We start from the raw sequence: 27,059 nt of genomic DNA on the forward strand, positions 1-27,059 counted from the left end.
TGTTTCATCAGACCAGAAGACATTTCTCCAAAAAGTACGATCTTTGTCCCCATGTGCAGTTACAAACCGTAGTCTGGCTTTTTATGGCGGTTTTGGAGCAGTGGCTTCTTCCTTGCTGAGCGGGCTTTCAGGTTATGTCGATACAGGACTCATTTTACTGTGGATATAGATACTTTTGTACCCGTTTCCTCCAGCATCTTCACAAGGTTCTTTGCTGTTGTTCTGGGATTGAGTTGCACTTTTCGCACCAAAGTACGTTCATCTCTAGGAGACAGAACGCATCTCCTTCCTGAGTGGTATGATGGAGCGTGGTCCCATGGTGTTTATACTTGTGTACTATTGTTTGTACAGATGACTGTGGTACCTCCAGGCATTTGGAAATTGCTCCCAAGGATGAACCAGACTTGTGGAGGTCTACAATTTATTTTTCTGAGGTCTTGGGAAAATCAAAAGAAATCAGCCATGATGTCAAGCAAAAAGGCACTGAGTTTGAAGGTAGGCCTTAAAATACATCCACAGGTACATCTCCAATTGACTCAAATTATGTCATGGCTTTAGAAGCTTCTGATAGGCTAATTGACATCCATTTTCTGGAATTTTCCAAGCTGTTTTAAAGGCACAGTCAACTTAGTGTATGTAATCTTCTGACCCCCTGGAATTGTTGGAAAAATGACTTGTCATGCACAAAGTAGTTGTCCTAACCGACTTGCCAAAACGATAGTTTGTTAACAATAAATTTGTGGAGAAGTTGTAATGACTCTAACCTAAGTGTATGTAAACTTCTGACTTCAACTATATTTGTATACCACACTATGCCCCTCCAGTCCTTATGGCCATGTTACCCCAACAAGAAGACATAATCCACTGCAGAACGGCAGTCTGAAATAATAAGTTCAAAATGCAACATCTGGATGAATCTGCAGACAGGCTAAATAATCTGGGTATCTGGAAGATTGAATCTTCCCAAAGCGGATTTATGAATATGGAAGCAGCTTGCAATGTTTCCACACCAGAAGATTAAAAAGAGTAGGTCACTGATCATGTGTGTTTGGAAAACCTCAAGTACTCTCAGATAACCAAACATTTCCTCCCGGAAAATATTTGTTGATAAACTCTGTCAGTGTCACCCACAAGGTTCACCAGCCACCTGGACATTGATACTGTATTTCAACTTCAGACCTTTTGCTAAAAAGAGCATCATCAAAATAACAGCACAGCTCTCAATGTTGATTTGATTCCCAAATTGGTCAACAAAATTCTCGAAAGTAGTGCAAGTCCGACTACTGCCGTGAGCCTAAACCTCCCAAATAGTAGCCACACAGGCAGCCATTGATAATCCTCTACTGATTAGAAGAATGTGAGGTCTCTGGAAGAAATAAGCCGTTTCGTCTGACTGGGTCTGTCCGGATCAGACACCAGGACAGATGGAACCTGAGCAAGGCCCACTAAATGAATTTGCTAGTGAGAATGCAGGCTTCCTTCCGTCATAGATGAGCAGACTACCAGACCGGGCCACGGCTTGGTGATTTAATGTGGCATAAAGGTGACGACACACAAACCATCAGGGTTAATATTCTACAGATGAAAAAATATATATATTGAAATTTGCTTACTGACATTCTCTGCCAATGGATAGTTTGTGTTGCAATAAAATGTTTTCTTTTAGTTAATTCCAGCTCCTGGGTCAGCTAGTACAACTCATACCGATCAGTTACAAGATTATAGAAAAACACTGCCAGTATTTGTGCCTTTTACATTTAAATACTTGCTCCACGGCTTTACAAACAAGCACACCTAAATGAATTTGACAAAATGCAGTACAAATCAGTGTTTCTTTTCATCCATCTTCATGTCATAGTAGGGATTTCACCAGGATGGTCAGGTCAAATGGGACAGTTATGAGAACCTGTGACTCCAGTTGGTGAGGTCACAATAGTTGGTGAAATGTCTCAGAGGGGGTCAATGTTGGTGAGGTATCTGTATCAGGCCAGTTTCTCCAGCAGAACTTCCACTCCTTTACAGTGCTGGATCTTCTGTAGTTCTGGAGCGTAGTAGGCCTTTAATACCTCCCTGATCTCCCCGGCAACACTCCCATCTGCACTGTTCAGGAAACAAACAAAACATGATTTAACGGACTTGCCTGGTTAAAAGTTTAGAACAAATGTGTATTTCCAATGACTGGCTACCCTGGCCAATCCCTCCACTAACAAGAGAGCTTGTTGAAGGTAACCTTTACACCTACCCCACATCTCATACTGGGTAGTAACATTTCTACCCATACTAAAATGAATATCAATAGTGAAAAAAAAGTGAACGTCTAGAATTAAATCAAATAATTTGATGTTAGACTATACTGCTTATAAATGAGAACCAGAAATCTGTGTTTAACGTCTTAGTGATTACAGAAGGACAATGGGCACATGGAGGAAGGGGTGGGGGCTAGAGTGAAAAGGAACAAGGGAAGTAAGTGGCAGAGAAACCAGAAAATTAAACGAAAGGAATTGAAATGTAATCAACTGCTTGTTGCTGTTTCACAATGGGCAGCTGTGCCCGCCCTTTTCTTACCCACATCACCCAGTGATATGGAGAATGAATACAAAGTCTCCCTGTAAGACATGCTTAACCCCCAGCTGGCCCCGCCCTTTTCTCCCTTTACACTCAACTTCACTGGCAACTAACAAACAGCTAGGCTGATATAACAAGCAGAACATTGAAGATTTAAATGTTTAAATAACTAAGACCAAAGTAATCTTAGTCTAATTTCAGAGCATATGAATCAACAAGATTAGGGAACTTCAATCGGTAGGAGCCGGAATCATTTCTTCTATTAACACTTGTTTTAGTTAAGCACCAGTTTGTTTGCTTGCTTTGCAGGATTAGTCCATTGTGCTGGAGTTTTTGCTATGTGACTGGGTAGAAGAATTGGATCTAACAGTGTAGAGGTACTCACCAACAGAGCACGATGGCCCCATGGTTCACTGCAGTCCACGTCTTCAGCTTGTCCATACCCACCATGTCCAACAGGACCCTGAATAAATGCTCTGTGGAGACATGGTCAGGAAGATACAGAATCAAATCACGAGGCAATATGGACACGCCCACAGCCATTTTTGCAGTTGTCTGTGAGAGTACCACGTCAAGATCATAACTGTGAGGTGATATTTGTGCGGTCAGGCCTACAGGTGATATTATTTATAAAACAAATGTTGGGTGATATGTGCGGTCAGTCATACCTTCTCTCCCGGCCTCCATCTCGTCTTATTCGATCAGCCATGTGCAGCTATAGAATAGGACATAGACGAGATTTTTTTTTTACACAATACCAAGCACTTGCTAGAGAACAGAGACACCACAGATTTGACCCTTTGTCCTGATACCAAGCCAGTACAATCATCCCACAGTTGACCAAACAGACAAAGAGCGAACCCAATTTTATTTAACTAGGCAAGTCTGTCAAGAATAAATTATTATTTACAATGACGGCCTACCCCGGCCAAACACTAAAGCAGACAACGCTGGGCAAATAATGCGCTGCCCTATGGGACTCCCAATTACAGCCAGTTGTGATACAGCCTGGAATTGAACCAGGATCTGTAGTGATGCCTCTTGCACTGAGATGCAGTGCCTTAGACTGCTACGCCACTCAGGAGTCCAAATGGAGCCGTCAAAACCGCTGCTATTCTCACGTATGAGAATACTTAACTCTCCTACTTTGAGGACATGCTCTGGAACTTTGGCAATTTGTAAGTATTTTTTAAACCTCCCGCTTTGAGCTGCTGGTGTCAACGTGTAGTTCATATATGCATCATCTATGAGCAGAACTACTGTCTTACCTCAATTAACCACAAAATCTCTTGTTTGAAAGTTGCGCTGCGCCAATTTCCCTAAACATTCTCCCATGTGAGCCAGCCCCCCTTGCAATTTGAGTTCCAGCCAATGAGCTTCAGCCCCTCCCCAATTAAGTGACAGCTAGCAATATTTTTTTATTAACAACAAATATATACATAAAGCACATGAGGGAACACAAGCATACATAGATTACAAACAATGGACAATCGAGCTAGGGGGTACAATATCACATTACAATTACACAAGGACCTTAAGGGACATACATACACTTACAATTCTAACAGCTTTTTTGTTAGTAGAGCATTTAACCGTCTTAAAATACAGTTCAATTTATTTTTGTTGGGTACGAAAATGTGGTTTTCTGTTTGTAAATTTACATTTGTGTATATGACAATTGGCCAAAAGAATAATGAAATTAATTACATAAATGTTTCAGCTTATTTCTATTGTATGTAAAGAATCCAAACAGTACATCTTTCCACAATAGTGTAAAATCTTCATAAATGTGTTCAATTATAAACCTACTGATGTCTTGCCACAGTTTGCATACAATGCCCAAAAAAATGCAGCGCTGTTTCTGGGTGGTCATTACAAAAGGAGCAATTTGAGTTGATGTTTTCCTTAAACTTCTTCATATAGTGGTTGGCAGGATAATATTTATGAATAATTTTAAAGGAAACCTCCTTAATATTGTTAACAAGTAGGTATGTGTGTGGCAACATCCAAACTTTTTCCCAACAGATATTATCAATAAATCCATTCCAATAAGGCATGACATAAGGTATAGATACAACATCCTGCTGAAACAAGGTTCGTATCGCTCTGTTGTTGAATGGACCAAAAGAGAAACAAATCTTTCCTACTGATGAGTCAACAGGGTCAACAGAAGGTAGGCTCTGAGGGTCAGGTCTTGACAGGTTCCTGAATAACACAGGGAATGGCATCTAAAACAATTGCAAAATCTTTAGGTGTTACAGGGACCTTGTAAAGTGATAAGAATTCCTTATAATTGAGTAAAAGACTCTGCATTTACCAGTTGGCTCACCAATAGGATATTATTTTGGAACCAATATTCTAAAAACAAAGAAGTATTTTTATACAATATATCCCGATTATTCCATATACAATATCTGTGTGGAGAAATTGTGTTTATAAATTAAGGACCATGACAAGAAAACCTGCCGATGAAAAGCAGAAAGTTTCACTGGAACTTTGTCAATATTATAATTGCAAAACAACATGAAATTAAGGCCACCAAAAGTAGAGAAGACTTGATGAGGAATACAATTCCAGATAGAAGTGGGTCTTCTTAGGAATTGTTTTATCCAATTGATCTTAAAAGTATTATTTAAAGTAGTAAAGTCCAGAAAATTCAATCCACCATTCTCACAAGTGTTCATTACAACAGTTTTCCTAATGTAATGGGTACGGTTTCTCCACAGAAAGTTGAAAAGCATATGGTCTATCTCCTTGCTTATTTTACTGTCAAGATATAAAGATAGAGCACCATATGTTAGTCTAGAGATACCTTCAGCCTTGGTTATTAGGACTCTACCTTTTAAAGATAAGTACCTCTGTAGCCATTGATTTAGTGTCCTCTGGTTTTTTTTAATAAGAGGGTTAAAATTTAGTAAGCCTCTAGACTTCTGATCCTATGTAATGGTTATGCCTAAATAGGTAAGTTCTTCTTTTACTAGAATACCATAATATGAAGGTGTCACAATCTTTGACAGCTATGAGTTCACATTTATTAATGTTAAGATATAGACCAGACGCTTTGGAAAAGGATTGTATCACATTGATCGATATGGGAATTTGGTTAGCGTCTTTCAGAAAAAGTGTAGTATCCTCAGCCAGCAGGCTTATAATAATTTCTTTACCAGCTATGGAAATACCTTGTACAGGACTATTATTTAAAGAATTTGCAAGAAGTTGGGTGATTTAATAAAAACAGGTACGGAGAGATAGGACAACCTTGCCTAAGTCCTCTCTTTAACTCAAATCTAGGTAAGGTGCCATATTTCAATTGGATAGAGCTGTTACCATTTGCATAGAGAGTCTTAATAGCCTTACAGGAAAAATCCCCAAGGCCAAGTCTCTCAAGGGAGTGGAAGAGAAACTGATGCTCTACTGTGTCAAATGCTTTATAAAAATCTAAAAATAATATGAAGCTATCCTCAGTTATTAGGTCTGAGTAGTCAAGTATGTCTAATACTAGTCTGACATTGTTAGAAATGTCTGTTCCTCATGAAGCCAGACTGTGCTTTATCAATGATTGCATCCAGGACTTCTTTAATTATTTTTGCAAGTATAGTCATTATTAAGAAGACAAATTGGATGCCAGTTATCGATGAGCAGCACTTCTTTTTTAGGCTTAGGTATCAGTGTTATTAACCCCTGACTCATTGTAGGAGGGAGAACATTGTTTTTAATACTCTAATAAGACTTAAAATAGGGAGGGAGCTACTTGTTCAGAAAATAATTTGTCAAATTTTGATGTAATTCCATCAACACCTGGTGATTTATTGTTCTTTAGATGTTTGATAGACTCTAATCTCTTCAACTTTGGTTCATCACACTGTTTAAATTCTATATCACTGATAGAGTGAACATTATTCAGTGAGTTAAAAAAACATATCTGTGGATTCCTGACAGTACGTAGAGCTATACAATTTTCTGTAAAAATTGCTACAGTATTTAGCGATTCATTTTTGGTCATCTGTAATAACACCAATGTTTAACTTATGGATAGTGTTATTTTTAGAGTGACATTTCTCAAGTCTAAAGAAATTCTGTTCTCCCTCAATCAATTTTTTCCTAGATCTAATAAAAGGCTCCTTCTGCTTTTAATTTATATACAGTCGTATGAAAAAGTTTGGGCACCCCTCTGAGGCTGCATAATAATTTACTCTGTCGTCACAGAAAATGATCACAGTGGCATGCCATTCATTTTCTAATAAAAGCTGAGTACTGGGGTATTGTCCAGACAAAGATTTTTAGTGTAGCAATATTAAGTTGTATGAAATTTAAATCTGATGTGAAAAATAGGCTATGCAAAAAATGTGGGCACCCTTGTCATTCTGTTGATTTGAATACCTGTAACTACTTAGCACTGATTAATTGGAACACACAATTGGTTTAGTGAGCTCATTAAGCCTTGAACTTCATAGACAAGTGCATCCAATCATGAGAAAAGGTATTTAAGGTGGCCAATTGCAATTTGTTGTTCTCTTTGACTCTCCTCTGAAGAGTGGCAACATGGGGGCCTCAAAACAACTCTCAAATGACCTGAAAACAAAGATTGTTCAACATTATGGTTTAGAGGAAGGCTACAAAAAGCTATTGCAGAGATTTAAGCTGTCAGTGTCCACTGTGAGGAACATAGTGAGGAAATGGAAGACCACAGGCACAGTTCTTGTTAAGGCCAGAAGTGGCAGGCCAAGTAAAATATTGGAGAGGCAAAGGTAAAGGATGGTGAGAACGGTCAAAAACAGCCCACAGACCACCTCCAAAGACCTACAACATCATCTTGCTGCAGATGGCTTAGGAATCGTTCAACAATTCAGCACACTTTGCACAAGGAGAAGCTGTATGGGAGAGTGATGCGGAAGAAGCCTTTTCTGCACACACGCCACAAACAGAGTCGCTTGAGGTATGCAAACGCACATTTGGACAAGCCAACTTCATTTTGGAATAAGGTGCTGTGGACTGATGAAACAAAGATTGAGTTATTTGGCCATAACAAGGAACGTTATGCATGGTGGCAAAGAACACAGCGTTCCAAGAAAAACACTTGCTTCCAACAGTAACATTTGGTGGGGGTTCCATCATGCTGTGGGGCTGTGTGGCCAGTGCCGGTACTGGGAATATTGTTAAAGTTGAGGGTCGCATGGATTCCACTCAATATCAGCAGATTCTTGGGAATAATGTTGAAGAATCAGTCACAAAGTTGAAGTTACGGCCGGGCTGGATATTTCAACAAGACAGCGTCCCTAAACACTGCACAAAATCTACCCGGGCATTTATGCAGAGGAACAAGTACAATGTTCTGGAATGGTCATCCCAGTCCCCAGACCTGAATATCATTGAGAATCTGTGGGATGATTTGAAGTGGCCTGTCCATGCTCGGCAACCATCAAACCTAACTGAACTGGAGATGTTTTGTAAGGAGGAATGGTCCAAAATACCTTCATCCAGACACTCATTAGAGGCTATGGGAAGCAACTAGAGGCTGTTATTTTAGCAAAAGGAGGCTCTACTAAATATTGATATGATTTTTCTATTGGGGTGCCCAAATTTATGCACCCGTCTAATTTTGTTTTGATGCATATTGCACATTCTGTTAATCCAATAAACCTAATTTCACTACTGAAATATTACTGTGTCCATCAGTTATTTGATAGATCAAAATGAAATTGCTGATCCAAACACCCAATTATTTATAAATGGAAATCATGGAAATTGTCAGGGGTTCCCAAACGTTTTCATACGACTGTATATTCTCCAGTTTATTTTGTAACTCAATTAGTTCCATCTTCTCCTCCCCCGAGAGGCCGGCTGGGGACCTCTGAGAAAGGGAAGTTATCTTAATGATCACCTTTTCCTCCTCAGCTCTTCTGGTCTTAGCAAGTTTACTACCATATTTTCTAAGGTATTTGGACACCTCAAATTTAAAGAGCTCTCAGTGCAATACGATTTTTCTTCACAAGCTCTTTCCAAAAAGTGTGAGAGCAGAACTTTAACCTCAAATGTAACTATATCATTATTTAATAATGAGCTATTTAGCTTCCAGTAGGATGCTCTACCAAGGTCAGTATCAGGGGTAAATATTTTGATATCAATGTAAATAGCCCTATGGTCTGTGAGGGGAGTAGTACAAATATTTGTAGTAACACACTCACTATCAATACATTTGGATATAAGCCAAATATCTATTCTGAGTTGTCTGGAACCTGTTTTGTTACTCCAAGTGAATGATCTGTCGGCCGGAAACCTCTCTCTCCATATATCAGTAAGATCAAACCTTTCCATTAAAAAGTATTAAACCCAAATTCTGATTGCTTGGCCTACCTGGGGGCCATCTATCAGTTGAATTATCTATAGTAATGTCAAAGTCCCCTCCTATCAATAATAACAAATTGGGAAATTTAGATAACCAATGAAGTATGTTTCTCTATAGAGTCAAGCAACTCATCATTCTCATGTTTGGTGTTGTACCCGTAGAAGTTTACAGTAATGAGTGTAATGTCATTGTAACTGATCATTCTCATGTTTGGGGTTGTACCTGTAGAAGTTTACAGTAATGAGTGTAATGTCATTGTAACTGATCACAAGACAAATAAAGTGACCAAAGGGGTCACATTCCGAGTGTAGAATATTACCACCAAAGGTATTGTTCATTGTAGTGACACCAGCAGAGCGTTCAGATCCATGGGAAAGCCAAGTATCGTTGCCCCACTGTGACCTACAGAAGTTGGCATCAGCCGAAATTGAGTGAGACTCTCTGAAAAAAGCAGAAATCTGTTCGAAAATGTTTAGCAAATAAAAATAAGGCCCTGCGCTTCACATTGTTTCGTTAACCCCCTAGCATTAAGAGATACTATAGACAAAGACAAAACAACAAAGATTATATAAAAGTATAAACTGTAGTAGGATGAGTCAAAGACGTAGGAGCAGTGAACGTAAAGGATAAGGAACTGAGATCTGCACCATTTAAGTCAATTTAAAGTGAAAATAGCTTATTCCATAACCTTTGAGCTAGACGTTATCCAGCTTTGAAATTCAACTCAACTGAAAATTATGTTCAAGACCAAACCAAGGGTTCTTGTAGTAAGAGAGACTAAAAACCCTCTTTAGTGTAATCAGGAACTATTCTGAGAAATAAAATAAATAATAATTTAAATAAAAGGGTACCTACTATTTTAAGTGCATATGAAAACTGATCATAAAATAATTGAATAAAAAATGTTTTACATATAAATGTTTAAGACCTTTTTGGAATTAAGTATTAATAACTAAATAGAGCAATAACTGTGTAAAGTCAGAGCAGACCTGTATGCCCTTTAAAACAGTATCTTAGTTACGGTATACATTAAAAAAAATACAGCTTTCAATCTTCTTCGTAAGTTTGTAAACAAAATAGGTCTTCCGGTCATACAACAACAAACTAATAAATTGAAATATTCCTGAAAAATAGTCACCTGATGCTTGTTAGGTAAACAACATACCATGGCTGAAATCATCAACCTGTTCCTTCTGGTGAGATTTTAGGGAGGAATATGGATTTCTGAACCGTTGATGAAGCCTCGTCCTCCGACGAAGTAAGCAACCTTTCCCTCATTTCGTGCTATCTTGATCGTTGGCCACAACTTGTTCCTTCTTTCTATGTCCTCAACTTGTTCCTTCTTTCTATGTCCTCTGGGCTGAGATGCTCGGCGAAACGCATACCGTGGCTCTGAAGGAAGGCGTTCTTCCTAGCAGCTTTCCAGACAGCATCCCTGTATAATCTGGTAGTGAAGAGGATGATGATACCCCTAGGTCTTGAATTGTTTTGCTGTTGCTTCTTGTCGAGGCGATGCACAACGTCGATGGTATCACCAACTTTGTTCTTCTCTGCAGGCAAAACTTCATTCTCCACCTCTGGCAAGCCGTAGCCTCAGGTTCCATTTTCTTGTGTATTGTTCCAGATCAGTGAGACGTCTATGGTAGACATTGTTATTCTTTTCCACCCTTTTTTTCAACTTTTGCCACTCTCGTTTTCACATCCTTGGTTTCACCACATGCAAACTCCAGTCTTTTTCAAGCCTTCGATAACCATGGTGTTCGCGCCTACCATTTTCGTCACATCTGGAGTTGATGAGTAAGGAGAGGGTAGCCACGATGTCAGAGTTCATGTTGGGTTTTTTGGAGGGTGGAGATTTGCACGGAGTAACCGATAAAGAGGGAAATTCGTCATCTTCAACAGCATTCGAAAGCATGATATTATCCATAGGCCAAGTGTAGTTATGGCAGTTGTCTATAAGCATGTTTCTCTCTTGTTGATTAGCAATAGAACGGCTAACTTCTTCCTTTCTTTTTTTTGGTCACGACTTTGCATGGACATGCCGAAATAAATTATCCAATTATTCCAGTCACAGGAAAGGTCTTACATCTTGAACAAATAAAAATAGTAATGACTAAACTTTTTTTCATTTTTTTTTCTCAATCTTTGAAGTAAAAAAGCGTCTGTTCAAGCCGCCATCTTGGCACCTCCCAACAGCTAGCAAGATGCCCACAACAGAGAGAGAGCAATGACGTGGTGCACATCTGCACATATGAGATGTACTATCACATTTTTGGGGACCACGTTTGGCTGGTGAGTGCTACTTTCAGAACTACTGGCTAAAATATATATTTTTTAAGTACCGGAGAATCCCTGACACACCATGCCCCTGTCCCCTCCTCACCTGCCTCTGTCCCCTCCTCACCTGCTCCTCCTGGTGTGAAGTCGTCAGCGGACAGCTCGGCGACAGCCTCCATTGCAGGACGCAGGTCCCCAATGGCAGACCCCAGAATTTCCCTAAAGGTGAAGCTGGAGGCCTTGTCTATCACCATGGTGCGGGCGTGGCCACAGGAGCTGAATCAGGGGTGTAGACACCGCCTCCAGGAGCTCCTTACAATGGGAAACATCCTTCTTGCCACAGGGACAATGTATCAGATGGAGACCAATCATTTCAAGTATAGACTATGAAAAGCATGGATGGCATCTCATCATTTCTGTCAAATTGCCTCACAATAGCAATTAATGTATGTTAAAGGCCCAGTGCAGTCAAACTCCCAGACAATCCTAACAAAGTTCTGGCTTGAGAAATTGCCCTTTTTTCAATTAAAATGGTCAAAAAGTAGCATTCACCTTTTAGGTACTTAAATGTCATTGTAACCACTTAAATTCCTAGACAGAGCTATTGATGTAAGGACTGACCATCCATCATATAAAAATGAGTTTTAACCATGTTTTGTGGCTATACAGTTTGGTTACATTATATACAAACATTGGAGTAAAACAAACTTATAATTTGGGTTCTGATGGGGGATGACAATTGAACTAAGCTTGAGGCATTTAAGTTATATTCTTCAAGCATCAATGGGTGTCTATACCATTAAGTCCAAAAATGTCTGTAGCAACTAAGGACTCTAGGGTATATTTGGAAAGTTAACCTCACTTTGTTCTTTAGCAGGGGTGTAAAACTCACTGCAAGTTTTTGTTTTTTCCTATCAATTAAGACCTAGACAACCAGGTGAGGGGGGTTCCTTACTAATTAGTGACCTTAATTCAATCAATCAAGTACAAGGGTGGAGTGAACCTGTAGACACTCGGCCCTCCGTGGAATGAGTTTCCTGTGTTCTACAGTCTAGCTTAGTTGGTGTGGAGGTGGTGGCAGGACTCACCTGTGGGCGTTTCCACCTCCTTTCTCCAGCACCTGGATGATTTCAGATGATAGGTGGGCGGGGCAGAACTTTCTTTCCATTCCTATTAGTGATGACTTCGGGCAGGGAGGCCAGAATCTCTGATAGGGACGGCCTGCTTCACCAGCTTAGTGTCATCTATGCAGTCAAAGGCAGCGAGGAGGACTAAGAACACACACTCTCCCTGAAGAGAAAATTAACAGACCAATAAGTCAGCCACACACACACTGACGTTTACATATTTGCATGGCGATCAAATTGTGGCGATCAAATTGTTGTTGGCTGACCATTGCAAACTTCCTGATGTACGTCTTCATGGTTTTAATGATGACTTTTCTGTCCTGAAAGGTAGAACCAATAAATCAGTGTACATACATAGGACACACACTAGTCTGTGGTTGGTGAGGATCATATCTCTAGAAGGCCTGAGTGAATACTCACCTTAGGTGTCCCATGCCACAGGCAGTGCATTGCGACTTTAGCTCCATCGTGGGTGGGGGCCATATACAACAGACTCCCTTATCAACCCAATAATTTCCTGTTAAGTTACATGATCAAAATGGTTTTAGAAACATGGTAGGATTCCCTCAGTAATTTCTACAGTCATTGCTGGTTCTACTTACAGTCCTTTGTTTGGCTGGGGCATGCAGGGTAAAGTGCACCAGAGAATGTTTAATCACAGCCTCTCTACGGGAGAAGATAACATGGACAGAAATCAAAAGCAGTATTGTGATTTATTTGATCGTTTCCTGTGTGCAGCGTGAATGGTTAGAGGTGTGTGTGCTCAATAATACTCACTTTGTGGCCATGGGGGTAAGGATCAGTTTAATTTCCTCAAATGCCATTAACCCTGTCTGGGTTAGCCTCCAGCACCTCTAGTGTGGGGCACATTGCCTACTGGGAACAAACAAACTGTCAGTCACATTCTGCATGTCATCCACACCAGCAGATATTCAGAGACAAGCAATCGGAAAGAGGATTTCTTGGTAACGTGATTATGCAGTCTGTTCAAGACTTTCACTGAACTAGAGAAGAGGTGTTGGAGAACCCCACTACTGCCTAGAACTCCACTTTGCTACAGTGCAGTGGGAGAGGTGTTGGAGGTGTCCTGACCTTGAAGACTTGGAACGTGGTTCCGTAGAGCTCCTCTATGAGTCTGAGGATAGCCTTTTCGTTGTAAGCGTACTCCACCACCGACAACGCATCAGTGACACAGCATCTGTCTCACTTTTCCCTTGAAGCCCACCATCACACCTGCAACCTGCTCTTTGCTCCTGTGGGAGACGATGCACATACCAGACGTCAGATTTTCCATTCAGAAACCGGGATTACTTATTTCATCTGTAAACCTCACTGCATGCCAGATAAACTAGTAGTGAGTAGAGACTCAATCAAATGAGGACCTTTATATTCATCCTACAAGATATGTCTTCATACTGGGATAGCATGTCCCCATCCTTTTTAATATCTGAACCATGAATCAGATTATAGTCAAAACAGCTGGTATCTTCAGCCAAGGTCAGGATTACAGTGAAGGTTACAATGAGTGGAGTTTGAATTATTGACTTGATTCCCCATGTCAATGTCTAAGCAAATTATCAGGGAATTCAACCACAGACTAGATCAAGCTGCATGGCATTATTAATTTGAAATGCCATCACGAAGGTCTACTGTTGAATCATGTACAGATTTACAATGATTTAATCAACAAGATTACCCTTATTTTGTTTTGACTATTTTGGCCAGCTTTCCTGCCAGGATCTAATGCTAATAGCAGCATGAGATCGGATGATATTAAAACACTACATGTATTGCTAGTGCTACGACTTCATGTATATGCAACATTTGAGGGGGCAAAAGGCTCACTTACCCATACATTAAAAACGTCTTTACAATATTTCTGGCATACTTGATTTACTCAGCTCGACTATATAATCTACAGAACAGGATAACATTATTGAGATACAGAGCATTGTGATTGGCATGAGAAAAACAACTGACTCATTGCTGACTTGCCTAGTTAAATAACATTTAAAATGACTCACAAGAACAACAGAACAAACCATTGGCCTTGGAGTTCATCAAAAAACTTGTCTTTGCTTGTCGTTTCCAAACTGGATTAAACACTGGAGGACTCTGGAGTCGTGAGCAAATGCTATCTGAATAAGAAAAAAAAGTACACTTTATCTGCAAACTTGAGTTGAGCATTTGGATGTCATGTACTGAAAACTAATTTGAATAAGTATTGTGCTCAACTGTTTTATAGTATTCAAGTATCGACAGTCATTGTCTGTCCAATCATTTCAGTGGATGGCAAATTCTCTATTGTAAGAGATGGAGAACTGTACACTGTCAAGAAAAAAATGAATAAATCCAAAACGGAGGCTTGAATGCAAAATAGAGATGTGATATACAGCAGATAAAATGTTGACTATGGGGTGGTCATCTTGAACTTAGTCTTCTCTAGACAGAATGCGATGAGGTGGATGTTCTATTTACAAACTCTCCACCCGTTAGGCATGAGTGAAGAATTCTTTTGGAAGCGTTTTCTATAAGTGGTATATTGCCTCTTATTGTTCAATACCCACCCCCCCCCATCTAGTGGTATCTCTATCTCCCTACTTTAATAAAAAAAAAGTGTTTACCTTTAACTAGGCAAGTCAGTTAACAACAAATTCTTATTTACAATGGTGGCCTACCCCGGCCAAACCCTAACCCGGACGACGCTGGGCCAATTGTGTGCCACCCTATGGGACTCCCAATCACGGCCGGTTGTGATACAGCCTGGAATCAAACTAGGGTCTGTAGTAACTCCTCTAGCACTGAGATGCCTCTAGCACTGGATCCTGTGTTATTTATTCTGAGGTAAAGTTCACATGGTAAATGTAAAATAAATCATTTATATTTCTCTTTGTAGATAATCTAGATCATGCATTCTATTCTACTAGGCACTGATTCATATATTTTCTGATGCATTTTTTTGCTTGATCATGTGACATGCAATTATCCTTGAAATAGCAGCCAGCTGTGCGTGCTAACATTCAAACTGATGATGGCCTTAGGCCGAAATGTTTGTTTTTCATTTATCTACAGATTTTTTTTGGCCGCACCATGATGTTTTAATAAACATTGATTTTTTGCATTCAAGCCTAAGTTTGAATATACTCTATTTTTACAGTTTGCAAGTCTCCATCTCTTCCACTGTTCTGATTGACTCCTATGCACCTCGAACAAACATTCAGTAGTAAGTACCTTAAAAGAGTGCAGATGCCATCTTAAATCCTCCATTGTGCCATGCTCTCAATTTGTACATTGTCAATCTAAGTTATAGATTTGAATGCTGCCTTTCAGCAATGTAAATGTTAGACTCTTTAAAAAAAATATATATATATATATATATATATTTCACCTTTATTTATCCAGGTAGGCAAGTTGAGAACAAGTTCTCATTTACAATTGCGACCTGGCCAAGATAAAGCAAAGCAGTTCGACACATACAACAACACAGAGTTACCCTCGGAGTAAAACAAACATACAGTCAATAATACAGTAGAAAAATAAGTCTATATACAATGTGAGCAAATGAGGTGAGATAAGGGAGGTAAAAGGCAACAAAAAAGGCCATGGTGGCGAAGGAAAACACTGGAATGGTAGATGTGCAGTGGAAGAATGTGCAAGGTAGAGAGAAACTGTACTCATTATCTTTTAACAAGTTCCTGACTCATGAGTTTGATCCTCTTCTCTTAGTCGCAATCTTTCCTGTATTGAAATGGAGATACATAAATAAGTACAGGTGGAAATATGCAACCTACATCATTAACCCCCCCCCCCCCCCCCCCCCAAATTAAAATAAAGTGGCACTGGTGGCACTAACTATACTGAACAAAAACATAAACCCTACATGCAACAGTTTTACTCAGTTACAGTTCATACAAGGAAATAAGTCAATTTAAATAAATGAATTGGGCCCTAATCTATGGTTGGGCATGGGCCAACACACCTGAGAGCCAGGCCCAGCCAAACAGAATTAGTTTTTCCACACACGGGCTTTATTAGACAAATACTCCTGTCTCATCAGCTGTCCGGGTGGCTGGTCTCAGACGATCCCGCAAGTGAAGAAGCTGGATGTGGAGGTCCTGGGCTTGCATTGTTACACGTGGTGAAGCTGGTTGGACTTTCTGCCAAATTCTCTAAAACTATGGAGGTGGCTTATAGTTGAGAAATGAACATTAAATTCGCTGGCAACAGCTCTGGTTGCAGTCAGCATGCCAAATGTGCGCTCCATCAACTTGAGACACTTGTGGCATCGTGTTGTGACAGAACTACACATTTTAGTGCCCTTTTAGTCCCCAGCACAACATGCACCTATGTAATGATCATGCTGTTCAATCAGCTTCTTGATATGCTACCCCTGCTCATGAAACAAGGGCACAACACTTTACATGTTGCCTTTTATATTTTTGTTCAGTATAGAGTAGTTGGTTTAGCCTACCTCCTGACCATCTCCCACACCTGCTTGGCGCTGCTCACTATTTAATAAGTCAGTTTGCTGCCGGTTCTGTTTCAGTTCCTTCTTCTGCTGCTTGAAGTCGTCCCATTTGTGCTTCTTGGTCTCGGAACCTGAGCAAACAGACAAGCATTCCACCATTAGTGTGATTACTGATCATTCATACATAGATGTGAGATTCATGCAACTCAGAATCTAAGAAATAGACCTATTTCAAGAAATCCTCTTAATCTTCAGCATGCCATTACAAGAAGTACAGTTAGCCTATTAAAAACGTTGATCATTGGAGACTACACAGTTCATACCTTCCTCTTCATTGCCCTTCCCAGGTGTGAACTTCCTCTTTTTGGTTAACTTTGGGTCTGAACTTTCCATCTGTGGGGTTTTTTGTTCAGGAATTTCTGTGGAGGGTCATTTCCTATAAGGTTAGTGTTCTCAAACGTCTTGCCTTTTTCTCCACTGTGTGGTTCGAATGGCCTTTTTCCTGTTGATTTGGTCCCAGGTTTACTTGTACCTTCTGAACAGAATTTGAAGCTAGTCAGTTAGGCTTACAAGTTGTTTAATCCAGGGCATCATTAAACCAATATTGAACATTAATAGTATCACTACTTCTACCACTAACGTTACCACACACAAAAACAATGAATTACCTTTTCCGTTCTGTATGAACTTCTTGCCATCTTTAGGGGAAACGGGTTTATTTTTAGGTTCCATTCTCAAGAACTGACTATTAAAAGGGAGACAAACCGCATGATCAGTAGGTAGTTGCAGCTTACGTTATGTACTAATCATAGTTCCAGCTTGTATACTGCATGTGCTGTGTTTTCCAGTTAAATACAGAAGCAGTAGCTAGCATTCAGCATTCAGCTGACTTGCTACCAACCCTGGCAGGCCAGAGAGAACTGAACAGATAAGGTATGATGTGCAATAACGATACATTTTTCCACTGACAAAGGAAACATGTCAACAATATTACTTGAACATTTTCCTACTGTAACGGCATTCCTCCTCATCTCTTGAGGAGAAGCGAGAAGGATCAGAGGAACAATGCCCAGCGTGGTAAGTGCCCATAACGTTTTATTTTAAGATATAAATGGAACACTATGAAAATACAAAACAATAACTGTGAACATGAACGAAACAGTACCGTGTGGCAACAAACACCCACAACTCAAAAGTGAAACCCAGGCTACCTAAGTATGATTCTCCATCAGAGACAACTAACCACACCTGCCTCTGATTGAGAACCATTCTAGGCTGAACTCAAAACCCCAACATAGAAAAACACAGACTGCCCACCCCAACTCACGGCCTGACCATACTAAATAAAGACAAAACAAAGGAAATAAAGGTTTAAACCACGCCCAGTCTCGACTCTGTGACAGGCCAGCTCAGAAGTGGGAACTACTTCTGTCAGAGTATAATAACTTTGTCAGGAACAAGTCAGTTCTCTGTTCTACCCTGTGTGGTGTTACAGCGAACCCATATATACGAAAATTGCATTTACCATTTATTTGCTTAAGCTAATAAAAGTACATAGCATTGTACAATCGATGACTCAGTGTCATAAATTGTTCTGCTACCAGATTCGAATTGACGCATCCCTAACAGAACATAAAGATTTAAGGCATGAGCCTTCCAATCAGAAAATGTCCTGACTGCCGTAAAATGCACGGGATGTTTTTGATTGGGACAATACTACAACAATATGTATACGGCCCTATGGCTTTTCCAGACCTGTGGCATAGAACATTTATGATATATTTGTGTTTAGAGAAATAACTGTGATATACGTACTGTAAATGTAGTCATGGCTCTAACTATCCCCTGGATAGGCAAATTACTTCAGGAAACAGCAGAGGGAGCACCCAACTATCCACGTCGAAGGGATAGCAGTGGAGAAGGTGGAACAATCAAGAGCATCCTGTCGAGTTGTATCACCACCTGGTACGGCAACTGCACCGCCCTTCAACCACGAGCCTCTCCAGAGGCTAGTGAGGTCTGCACAACGCATCACCGGGGACAAACTACCTGCCCCCCAGGACACCTACAGCACCCGATGTCACAGGAAGGCCAAAAAGATCATCAAGGACAACAGCCACCCGAGCCACTGCCTGCTCACACCGCTATCATTCAGAAGGCGAGGTCAGTACAGGTACAAACAAAACTAGGACCGAGATATTGAGAAACAGCTTCTATCTCAAGGCCATCAGACTGCTAAACAGCAATCACTAACTCAGCAGAGAGGCTGCTGCCTACGTTGAGACCCAATCACTGGACACTTTAATAAATGGATCACTAGTCACTTTAAAGAATGCCACTTTAATAATGTTTACATATCTTACATTACTCATCACATGTACAGTGGAGCAAAAAAGTATTTAGTCAGCCAGCAATTGTGCAAGTTCTCCCACTTAAAAAGAAGAGAGGCCTGTAATATTCATCATAGGTACACTTCAACTATGACAGACAAAATGAGAAAGAAAAATCCAGAAAAATCACATTGTAGGATTTTTAATGAATTTATTTGCAAATTATGGTGGAAAATAAGTATTTGGTCAATAACAAAAGTTTATCTCAATACTTTGTTATATACCCTTTGTTGGCAATGACAGAGTTCAAACGTTTTCTGTAAGTCTTCACAAGGTTTTCACACACTGTTGCTGGTATGGGGAAAGTTACAGGCCTCTCTCACCTTTTAAGTGGGAGAACTTGCACAATTGGTGGCTGACTAAATACTTTTTTTGCCCCACTGTATGTACTGTATTTTATACCATCTACTGCACCTTACCTATGCCGCTCAGCCATCGCTCATCCATATACTTATATGTGCATATTCTCATTCACCCCTTTAGATTTGTGTGTATTAGGTAGCTGTTGTGGAATTGTTAGATTACTTGTTAGATATTACTGCACTGTTGGAACTAGAAGCACAAGCATTTTGCTACACTCGCATTAACATCTGCTAACCATATGTATATGACCAAAAACATTTGATTTGCTGTAGTCATGGCTCCCTCTATCCCCTGAATAGCCTAAGTCACTCACCATTTTGTTTCCCCCATCCAGTCCCTTCAAATCGAGGTAAGAGCTAATGAATCAGGGAATGAACCGGAACCAGATCTCAGTTGATTAGAGAAGTAATGAGAGCTTATTGTTATGGGGCTAACACAAGTTTGTTGGTTTTGTATTACAGGTTAACAAACACATTTATCTCTTTATTACATTGGTACTGCAGATCCCCTTCTTTCCACTTGATGTCCCTGTACACTCTATAATGCATGACATGTATAGCTTTGGCTATTCATAGATATGATTATATAAAATAAACATATTATAATGTACATTCAAAGTTCTTTCATGGACATTTTTTAAACTGTGGTTTTATGGTGAAGGACATGAAGGCCCCTGGAACTTGATTGAAGTGGTGGTGATCACTTCAGGCATGTCTTTGAAAGGAAAATGCATTTTTAACCAAAGAAACAAAGTCATACTCCTGTTGGATGGAACTATGTGCTTTCTTAAAAAGGGGATATTTCTTTGACTACACTACGGATCCTACAGGGCACTTCAGGTGTACTTTACCAAGCCTGTAGTCCCTGGCACTGGCTCTACTCTGTAGGGTCTGTCCACTCTGTAGGGTCTGTCCACACTGTCTACTCTGTAGGGTCTGTCCACTCTGTAGGGTCTGTCCACACTGTCTACTCTGTAGGGTCTGTCCACTCTGTAGGGTCTGTCCACACTGTCTACCCTGTAGGGTCTGTCCACACTGTCTACCCTGTAGGGTCTGTCCACACTGTCTACCCTGTAGGGTCTGTCCACACTGTCTACCCTGTAGGGTCTGTCCACACTGTCCACTCTGTAGGGTCTGTCCACACCGTCCACTCTGTAGGGTCTGTCCACACCATCCACTCTGTAGGGTCTGTCCACACTGTCTACCCTGTAGGGTCTGTCCACACCGTCCACTCTGTAGGGTCTGTCCACTCTGTAGGCTCTGTCCACTCTGTAGGGTCTGTCCACACTGTCTACCCTGTAGTATAAACAGTATAAACTGTTGCCAAATTTGAGGCCTGACTGATCAACGACTGCTGTGATGTGAATGTCTTACCTCTGCCTGGTAGAAATTAAAAGCAAACACTATAATCTCAGTATAATTTCCCCCATTTCATTTCTATAGTACAGGCACTGTCCTTCTTCGGCTTACCTCTTGTTGGCTTTGAACTGGACAGTTCCGGACAGAGTCTGTCTCACCTAGCCAAACAGAGGGGTCTGGAAGAGACAGTGGACCTGGTACCAGTGAGTCAGAGGTTCACTAGGAGTGGTGTACAGCCACACTGTCATCTTGCAGAGAGAAAAGTAAGCTGTATGGTCGACACATGTTGTATTTGGCGCATGTGACAAAGTTTGATTTGATTTGAAAAGACTCCCTGTGATTTTACATTGACAGGAAACCCGCTAGGCTGGGTTCACAGCCCAGTTCCAGTAGGACCTGGAGCTGTGGGTGGCTGATTACATTGGCATATCGCAGTATTGGGGGAAACGTCTAACTCCCTACAGTTCTACACATTTTGCCATGGGACAGAGAGAAAATGTTAGCAATGTTACAGCTAATCTCATGCTGAGAAATTTGCATTTTCAAAGCTAAATTCCTGTTCTACTTTTTATTTAATTTTTTTGTTTTGGAGCTCATTTCCTGTTCATTTTTTTTGTTTTTTGCCATGGCAAAAAACATGACATGTTCATATGTTGTGTTGTTTTTCTCTCGCCAAAAGCTGGAGCGTCCATGGTGCTTGATGTAGAGCTGCTCGTCAGTGAAGGGAGCCAGATGCATGTCACTATAGGTTGGTAACATACCTAAACAGGTAAAGAGAAGAAGTGAGACATTTCATCAGCAAAACATAAGCAGAGATGTTCTAATAATGCCCACTTGATAGACTTTCACAAAACTATTCACAGGTTGATGGGAAATGGCATCTCTTTCCATGTTGGAACTGAACCAAATATTGTCTATTCTATTGACAAGATAGTCGAGGGACCACTCTAACAATGGAAATACATGTTCTCAAAGATGGGTGGCAAGTGAGATCAGGTGGGACCATTCTAGCCAATGAGAGGGCAAATACGCATGTGAACAACTGGCCATAGAGATAGATGACTCATCTTTGTATCTGTATGGTGGAATCCCTCACTGGCGATGTCCATGCTAAAATGGGTAATATTTTTTTAAGTTGTTGCAATGCCACGTGAGTCCACTTATATCAATGCATTTGTAAAAACCTAACCATTATGAAACTTATATTCGATCAAATAAGTCCCACGTAGCAAATGAGCAATTCATTTTTTTGGGACCAAATTCGACACTCATTGACCTCCATACAAAAATTCCTCATCTCGTGGGCATGTTTTCGTGGACAGGTTTTGGGTGGAGTAAAACCTCTCGCTTTACCTCTTCCTCTCTGACTGAACTGACCCATGGGTTTGAGCCACATTCTGGAGTGAAGGTAGCTCTCCAGCATCCTCTCGTTCAGCAGCATGTGACAATAGGCTCTGAGATGATCACATCCATCTGCTCAGGGCACAACAGAGAGACGATTGCTCTTGACCAGCATCTGAAGGGGAATCAGAAAACATAAGGTCAAATTAAATGAATGTTTCTGTTTGCGTCAGATGGATTTCTATGTTACTAAAAATCCATTGCACTTTGATTAAGACATTCATCTGCTGGCTAAAAGTAGAGAGGATAATCCGCTGTTGACACATTATGTTTTGGTAAACCCTCAAGCATGCAAACTCACCCTCAAAGTGCTCTGGTACAGTACACTTGCCTGCTATGTAAACAGTGAGTTGCTTTATTGATGCGAGAGCTGCTGGGCAGCTGCTCCACACACACTGAGTGAGTGGGACAGACTGCTGGGTCTTTAGATTTGTGAGAGACTGAAGCATAGAGTGTATTATACTTAAACCAGGTAAAGCTGGCCAGGCAATATCCTCTGACTGGGAGTGTGAGGGAGCCTCTCTTAATAGTGTTTCAATAAGGCATTGTCCACACTGGTTGGTTCCAATGTTTTAATATATATCCATGTATTGCTGATGCTATGTATTGACCAATGAGAGGCTTTGAAGCCACCGGTCGTCCATATTGGCACTCCTCAAAAGACACAGTCCCCCATAGGAATGAGTGGAATTCTACAGTATTTGAATGTTTCAAGGACAAAATTAACATTAAGAGATGCATTAAGAGATCTGTAATATAATACATGTGGCAAAAACAAATAGACATTAAATGTGTTTCTATTTTCAGAAATATTTTTTACAATGTTGAGGGAATGCCAAAACAGAGCCCGCTTTCAGTCATCTTGTGTATAAATCAGGGGTGTAACTTTCACAGGGGACATGTCCCCCCTCATTCTAAAATTGCATTTTTGCCACCCCCCAGTTTTATAATTGGAATGTGATGCAAACTAGGCAACGGTGTGCTTTAGGACCATGCGGACGCCTCTGAGCGGTCGGGTGACGCTGTTTGGAGTGTTTATCTGACAATTTTGCTATAATAAAACGCTCCTGCTATAATTCATTGGTTGGTTCTCTCGGTGTTGTTCGTCATCCCAGAGAGTGGCAGAGCATCCTTCCTGTTTTTCCAGACTTTGACGTGTGGAGTGTTCCTGTGAGGCTGTGTCTCATGCACATGCATACTGACGCTGGCCAAGCGTCCACAGGGGTGGTCCCAGGCTCACACTATTTATATAGACCGCAGCTTAGGCAGACAGTATGATAGCGATTCAGCCTGCTCAGATAGACCATGCAATCACCCCAACAGGAATACATTATGGAGGTCCGCAATTCTTTTTTGTATTGCGTTTGTCAACTGAGTATAGGGTTCTGCAATTGGCCGATAAGCTGCAATGTGGAAGAAAATAAACAAGGGACCACAGGAGGCTGCTGAGGGGAGGATGGCTCATAATAATGGCCGGAACGGCGCAAATGGAATGAAATCAAACATCTGGAAACCATGTTTGATGTATTTGATACCAGTCATTACCAAGAGCCCGTTCTCCCAAATTAAGGTGCCACCAACGTCCTGTGGATGGGACACATCTGGTTGCGGTCTAGAAACACCCGTAAAGCAGCATAAATATATTAGTGTGAACTATGCCTGACTGCTAAGCTAGAGGCCATCCATGAAAATATGTTCCCTTCACCCCCAAGCTGGTTTCTGGGCCAAGAGTAGCCTCAAGTCATTATACCCTCAGAATTTCATGCTCTGTGTGCGAAGCAGGAGGTCCGTTTTATAGGGGCTGTTCTGTTCTGGAGGTGTGACTCTCTGAGATAGTGTTTCCAGGGCTGTGCGATTTCTATCAAGGGTTTGTTCTTCTCTCCATGTAGACACCATGAGGTTTGAGCAAGATGCATTGATGACACAGGTGATTAGGACTGTGATAAGTGATTCATCATCTTTACCCGGGACTTATTGGGCCAAGCAATACAAATGACTTTTATTCACTGGTCAGAGCTCTAAGATTTTCCTTTCTCTTTCTAGGCTTGAGTGGTTAGAGCTGCTGAAACAGCAAAAACATCAATCAGATTTCAAAGCAGCACAGAGCGTTCAATTTTCACAACAGACCAATGACGTTATTGAAGTTAACACCTATTTATCATACACTACACATCTTTGAGGAATTTATAAGAGTTCTGGTGTTATAGATTGAAAATGGTGCATGCTAAAGTGCAAAAGGAGGCTAATTTATCATTTCCTTTCACATTTCCTGGAAAGGTTGATAGGAACATAATCAGATGCAGAAAAACAGACCCCTTTACTACCTCTGCAAATTTGGCAACAGGGCTGACCTCCACAGCATACACCCTCTTTGCTCCTGCCTGGATGACGAAGAAACATCAAGTACTACCTGGATACAAGAAGGAGCCAGACCTTTCATCTACATGCAGTAACAGACAATCAGGTTCTGGTTACTCTGACTTCAAGGACAAGTTAAGTCTCGTTTAGCAGAATGGCCTTCTGATATGTGGCTGTCCTCAAATAATCCTGCAGCATATTCTGTTGTGATAGACAGCCGTAAAACTACATTGTAAAGGAGGAATGAGTTTAGTCACAACCTAGTACACCACCAGTATGTCTCTCTGAGGGCCTGGTTGATTGGTACAGTAACCTGGAAGTACTGCAGGGCAGAGGAGTCCTCTGTTCTCTGGTCAAACACAACCCAGCAGCCAGACAGCAGTCTATCTTCTCTTCTCAGCTGTCTGAACCGTTATCTTCCCTTCTCAGCTGTCTGAACCGTTATCTTCCCTTCTCAGCTGTCTGAACCGTTATCTTCCTTCTCAGCTGTCTGAACCGTTATCTTTCCTTCTCACTGTGTGTTCTGAATGGGCTCAGGCAGCCAACGGTTATGAGGAAAGACTGGGTGCCCACCCGACAATAATCTGTTTCCCTGGTGACTGAATTTGAAAACAGACCCCATCACCTGTACTGGAGAGAACCCACAACAGACAGTTCATTCAAATACAAGATAAAGTCACAGTTTTCTGTCTCATTCATTGTCCTGAGTCATCTGCTCTGAGTCACATTTACAAAAGTCCCAGTACAAATTAAACTGTCAGTAAAGGAACCATAATTAACAATGTCAGCCTTTATCTGAGGAAGGCCTTCAGTATACTCTGGCAGTGGACTGTGACACAAGGCTACTCATGTTTTAGTACCACTATCTGATTATGTGCACCAGGAGGGAGGCAGAGAGCTATGGAGGCTAGTCCCTCTGTACTGTATAGAAAACACCGTCTGGGTCCATACTGTCCAGCAGAACTCCATAGCTATAGAGTCGAGGACACACACACAGGTTGCACACAACAGGGAAGTAAATCTTCCAGACCTGTCAGCACAGCAGGTTCAGCGACCACACAGAGAGAAGTAATATTGACATATGGGAAACTCTTGTACACATACATGGACTTCTCATAGACCAGAGAGAGGACAATACATTGTTTGTTTGTCTTTAGGAAAAAAATAATTTGGTAATTTGGTCATTTTACTCAGAAATAAAGAGAGCATCATGATTTACTTATGTTCAATATGTCTTGATTCTTCTCTTATGGAAAGCTAGTCAAATCATCAAATAAAATTGTATTTGTCACATACACGTGTTTAGCAGATGTAATTGTGGGTGTAGCAAAATGCTTGTGTTTCTAGCTCCAACAGTGCAGTAATATCTAACAATGCACACAATCTAAAGTAATTTGACATATTAGCTTGATCTAGTTTCTTTCATGCATACTTACCATCTTGAACAGTAAGCTCTGTCTCATCTAGGCCTGAGCTCAACTGTAGAGAAAGGCCTTGGTGTTGCCTCTGTTTGGCCTCCTGTATCTCTACCTGTACCTGGTCCTCATTCGCAGAGAACAGATTGATGGAGGAACAGGTAACTTCTGAACTCCTCTCCATAGTTCCATCTGTAGCAACTCCTGTAATTCGGTTCTGCAGATGGGTCTGAGTTTGGTGGAGGTGGGAGGGGAATTATTATTGTATAACAACAAAGAAAAATCAACACATTTTAGTTTTAATTTAGCTAATATACTGAACAGAAATATAAATGCAATGTGTAAAGTGTTGGTCCCATGTTTCAAGAGCTAAAATAAAAGTTCCCAGAAAAGTTCCATACTCACAGAAAGTAATATTTAGTTTAAAAAAAGTTACATTTTTTTAAATGTATTTTTATATTCTATAAAATGTTGTGCACTAATTTGTTTACATCCCTGTTAGTGAGCATTACTCTGTTACCAAGATAAACCATCCATCTGACAGGTGTGGCATATCAGGTGCACTTTGTACCGAGGACAAAAAAAGGTCACTTTAAAATGTGCAACACAATGCACATAATGTCCAGTTATCTTCCATGAGGCGCCTCCAACGTCATTTTAGAGAATTTGGCCTCGCCACCGCAGACCAAGTGTAACCCCACCAGCCCCGGACCTCCACATCAGACTTCTTCCCCTGTGGGATCATCTGAGACCAGCCACCCGGACAGTCGATGAAACTCTGGGTTTGCACAATATCAACATAAAGCTAACATTCCAATAGCTCACTGGCCTGATATTTTTCAATAATCAGTTTCAATAAATTCACATTTCTAAAGCCCTACTAAAATGATTTGTTTCTTAAGATGTTCATTACATGTTTGTAAACCTGACTTCTGAAAACAAATTATGTGGACATGCAATGTAGGCTTTTTTTAGTATTTGTTGTGTTTTT

At 40.7% G+C, this 27,059-nt stretch overlaps 1 protein-coding gene and 1 long non-coding RNA gene across 4 annotated transcripts; one reads left to right on the forward strand and one right to left on the reverse strand.

Moving 5' to 3' along the window:
* Positions 1 to 1,567: 1,567 nt before the first annotated feature.
* LOC110537114 (pumilio homolog 3) lies at positions 1,568 to 11,430 on the reverse strand. Of its 3 annotated transcripts, XM_036937106.1 has the most exons (5): positions 10,320 to 10,682; positions 10,050 to 10,072; positions 3,234 to 3,280; positions 2,951 to 3,041; positions 1,568 to 2,100 (listed from the first exon to the last, which is right to left on the reverse strand). In XM_036937106.1, exons 3-5 carry the CDS (start codon positions 3,250 to 3,252, stop codon positions 1,983 to 1,985), a joined length of 228 nt encoding a protein of 75 aa, XP_036793001.1. In that variant the 5' UTR covers positions 3,253 to 3,280; positions 10,050 to 10,072; positions 10,320 to 10,682; the 3' UTR covers positions 1,568 to 1,982. The 3 variants fall into 3 exon arrangements, with proteins under 3 accessions (XP_036793001.1, XP_036793003.1, XP_021478572.2); XM_036937108.1 differs by lacking the exons at positions 10,050 to 10,072; positions 10,320 to 10,682 and adding an exon at positions 11,316 to 11,430; XM_021622897.2 differs by lacking the exon at positions 10,050 to 10,072 and having other exon boundaries at positions 10,077 to 10,682.
* On the forward strand, positions 10,956 to 12,955 carry LOC118937635. Its single transcript, XR_005034890.1, has 2 exons — positions 10,956 to 11,203; positions 11,336 to 12,955. It is a non-coding gene; the product is annotated as an uncharacterized LOC118937635 (long non-coding RNA).
* Positions 12,956 to 27,059: the final 14,104 nt, after the last annotated feature.

Source organism: Oncorhynchus mykiss, chromosome 12 (assembly GCF_013265735.2).
Source record: "Oncorhynchus mykiss isolate Arlee chromosome 12, USDA_OmykA_1.1, whole genome shotgun sequence".
Classification (NCBI taxonomy): Eukaryota; Metazoa; Chordata; class Actinopteri; order Salmoniformes; family Salmonidae; genus Oncorhynchus; species Oncorhynchus mykiss.

Coding starts and splice junctions, on each gene's coding strand:
- LOC110537114 (XM_036937108.1), bottom strand. Junction 2,101..2,950: donor GGGGCCATCGTGCTCTGTTG/GTGAGTACCTCT, acceptor TTTCCTGAACAG/TGCAGATGGGAGTGTTGCCG.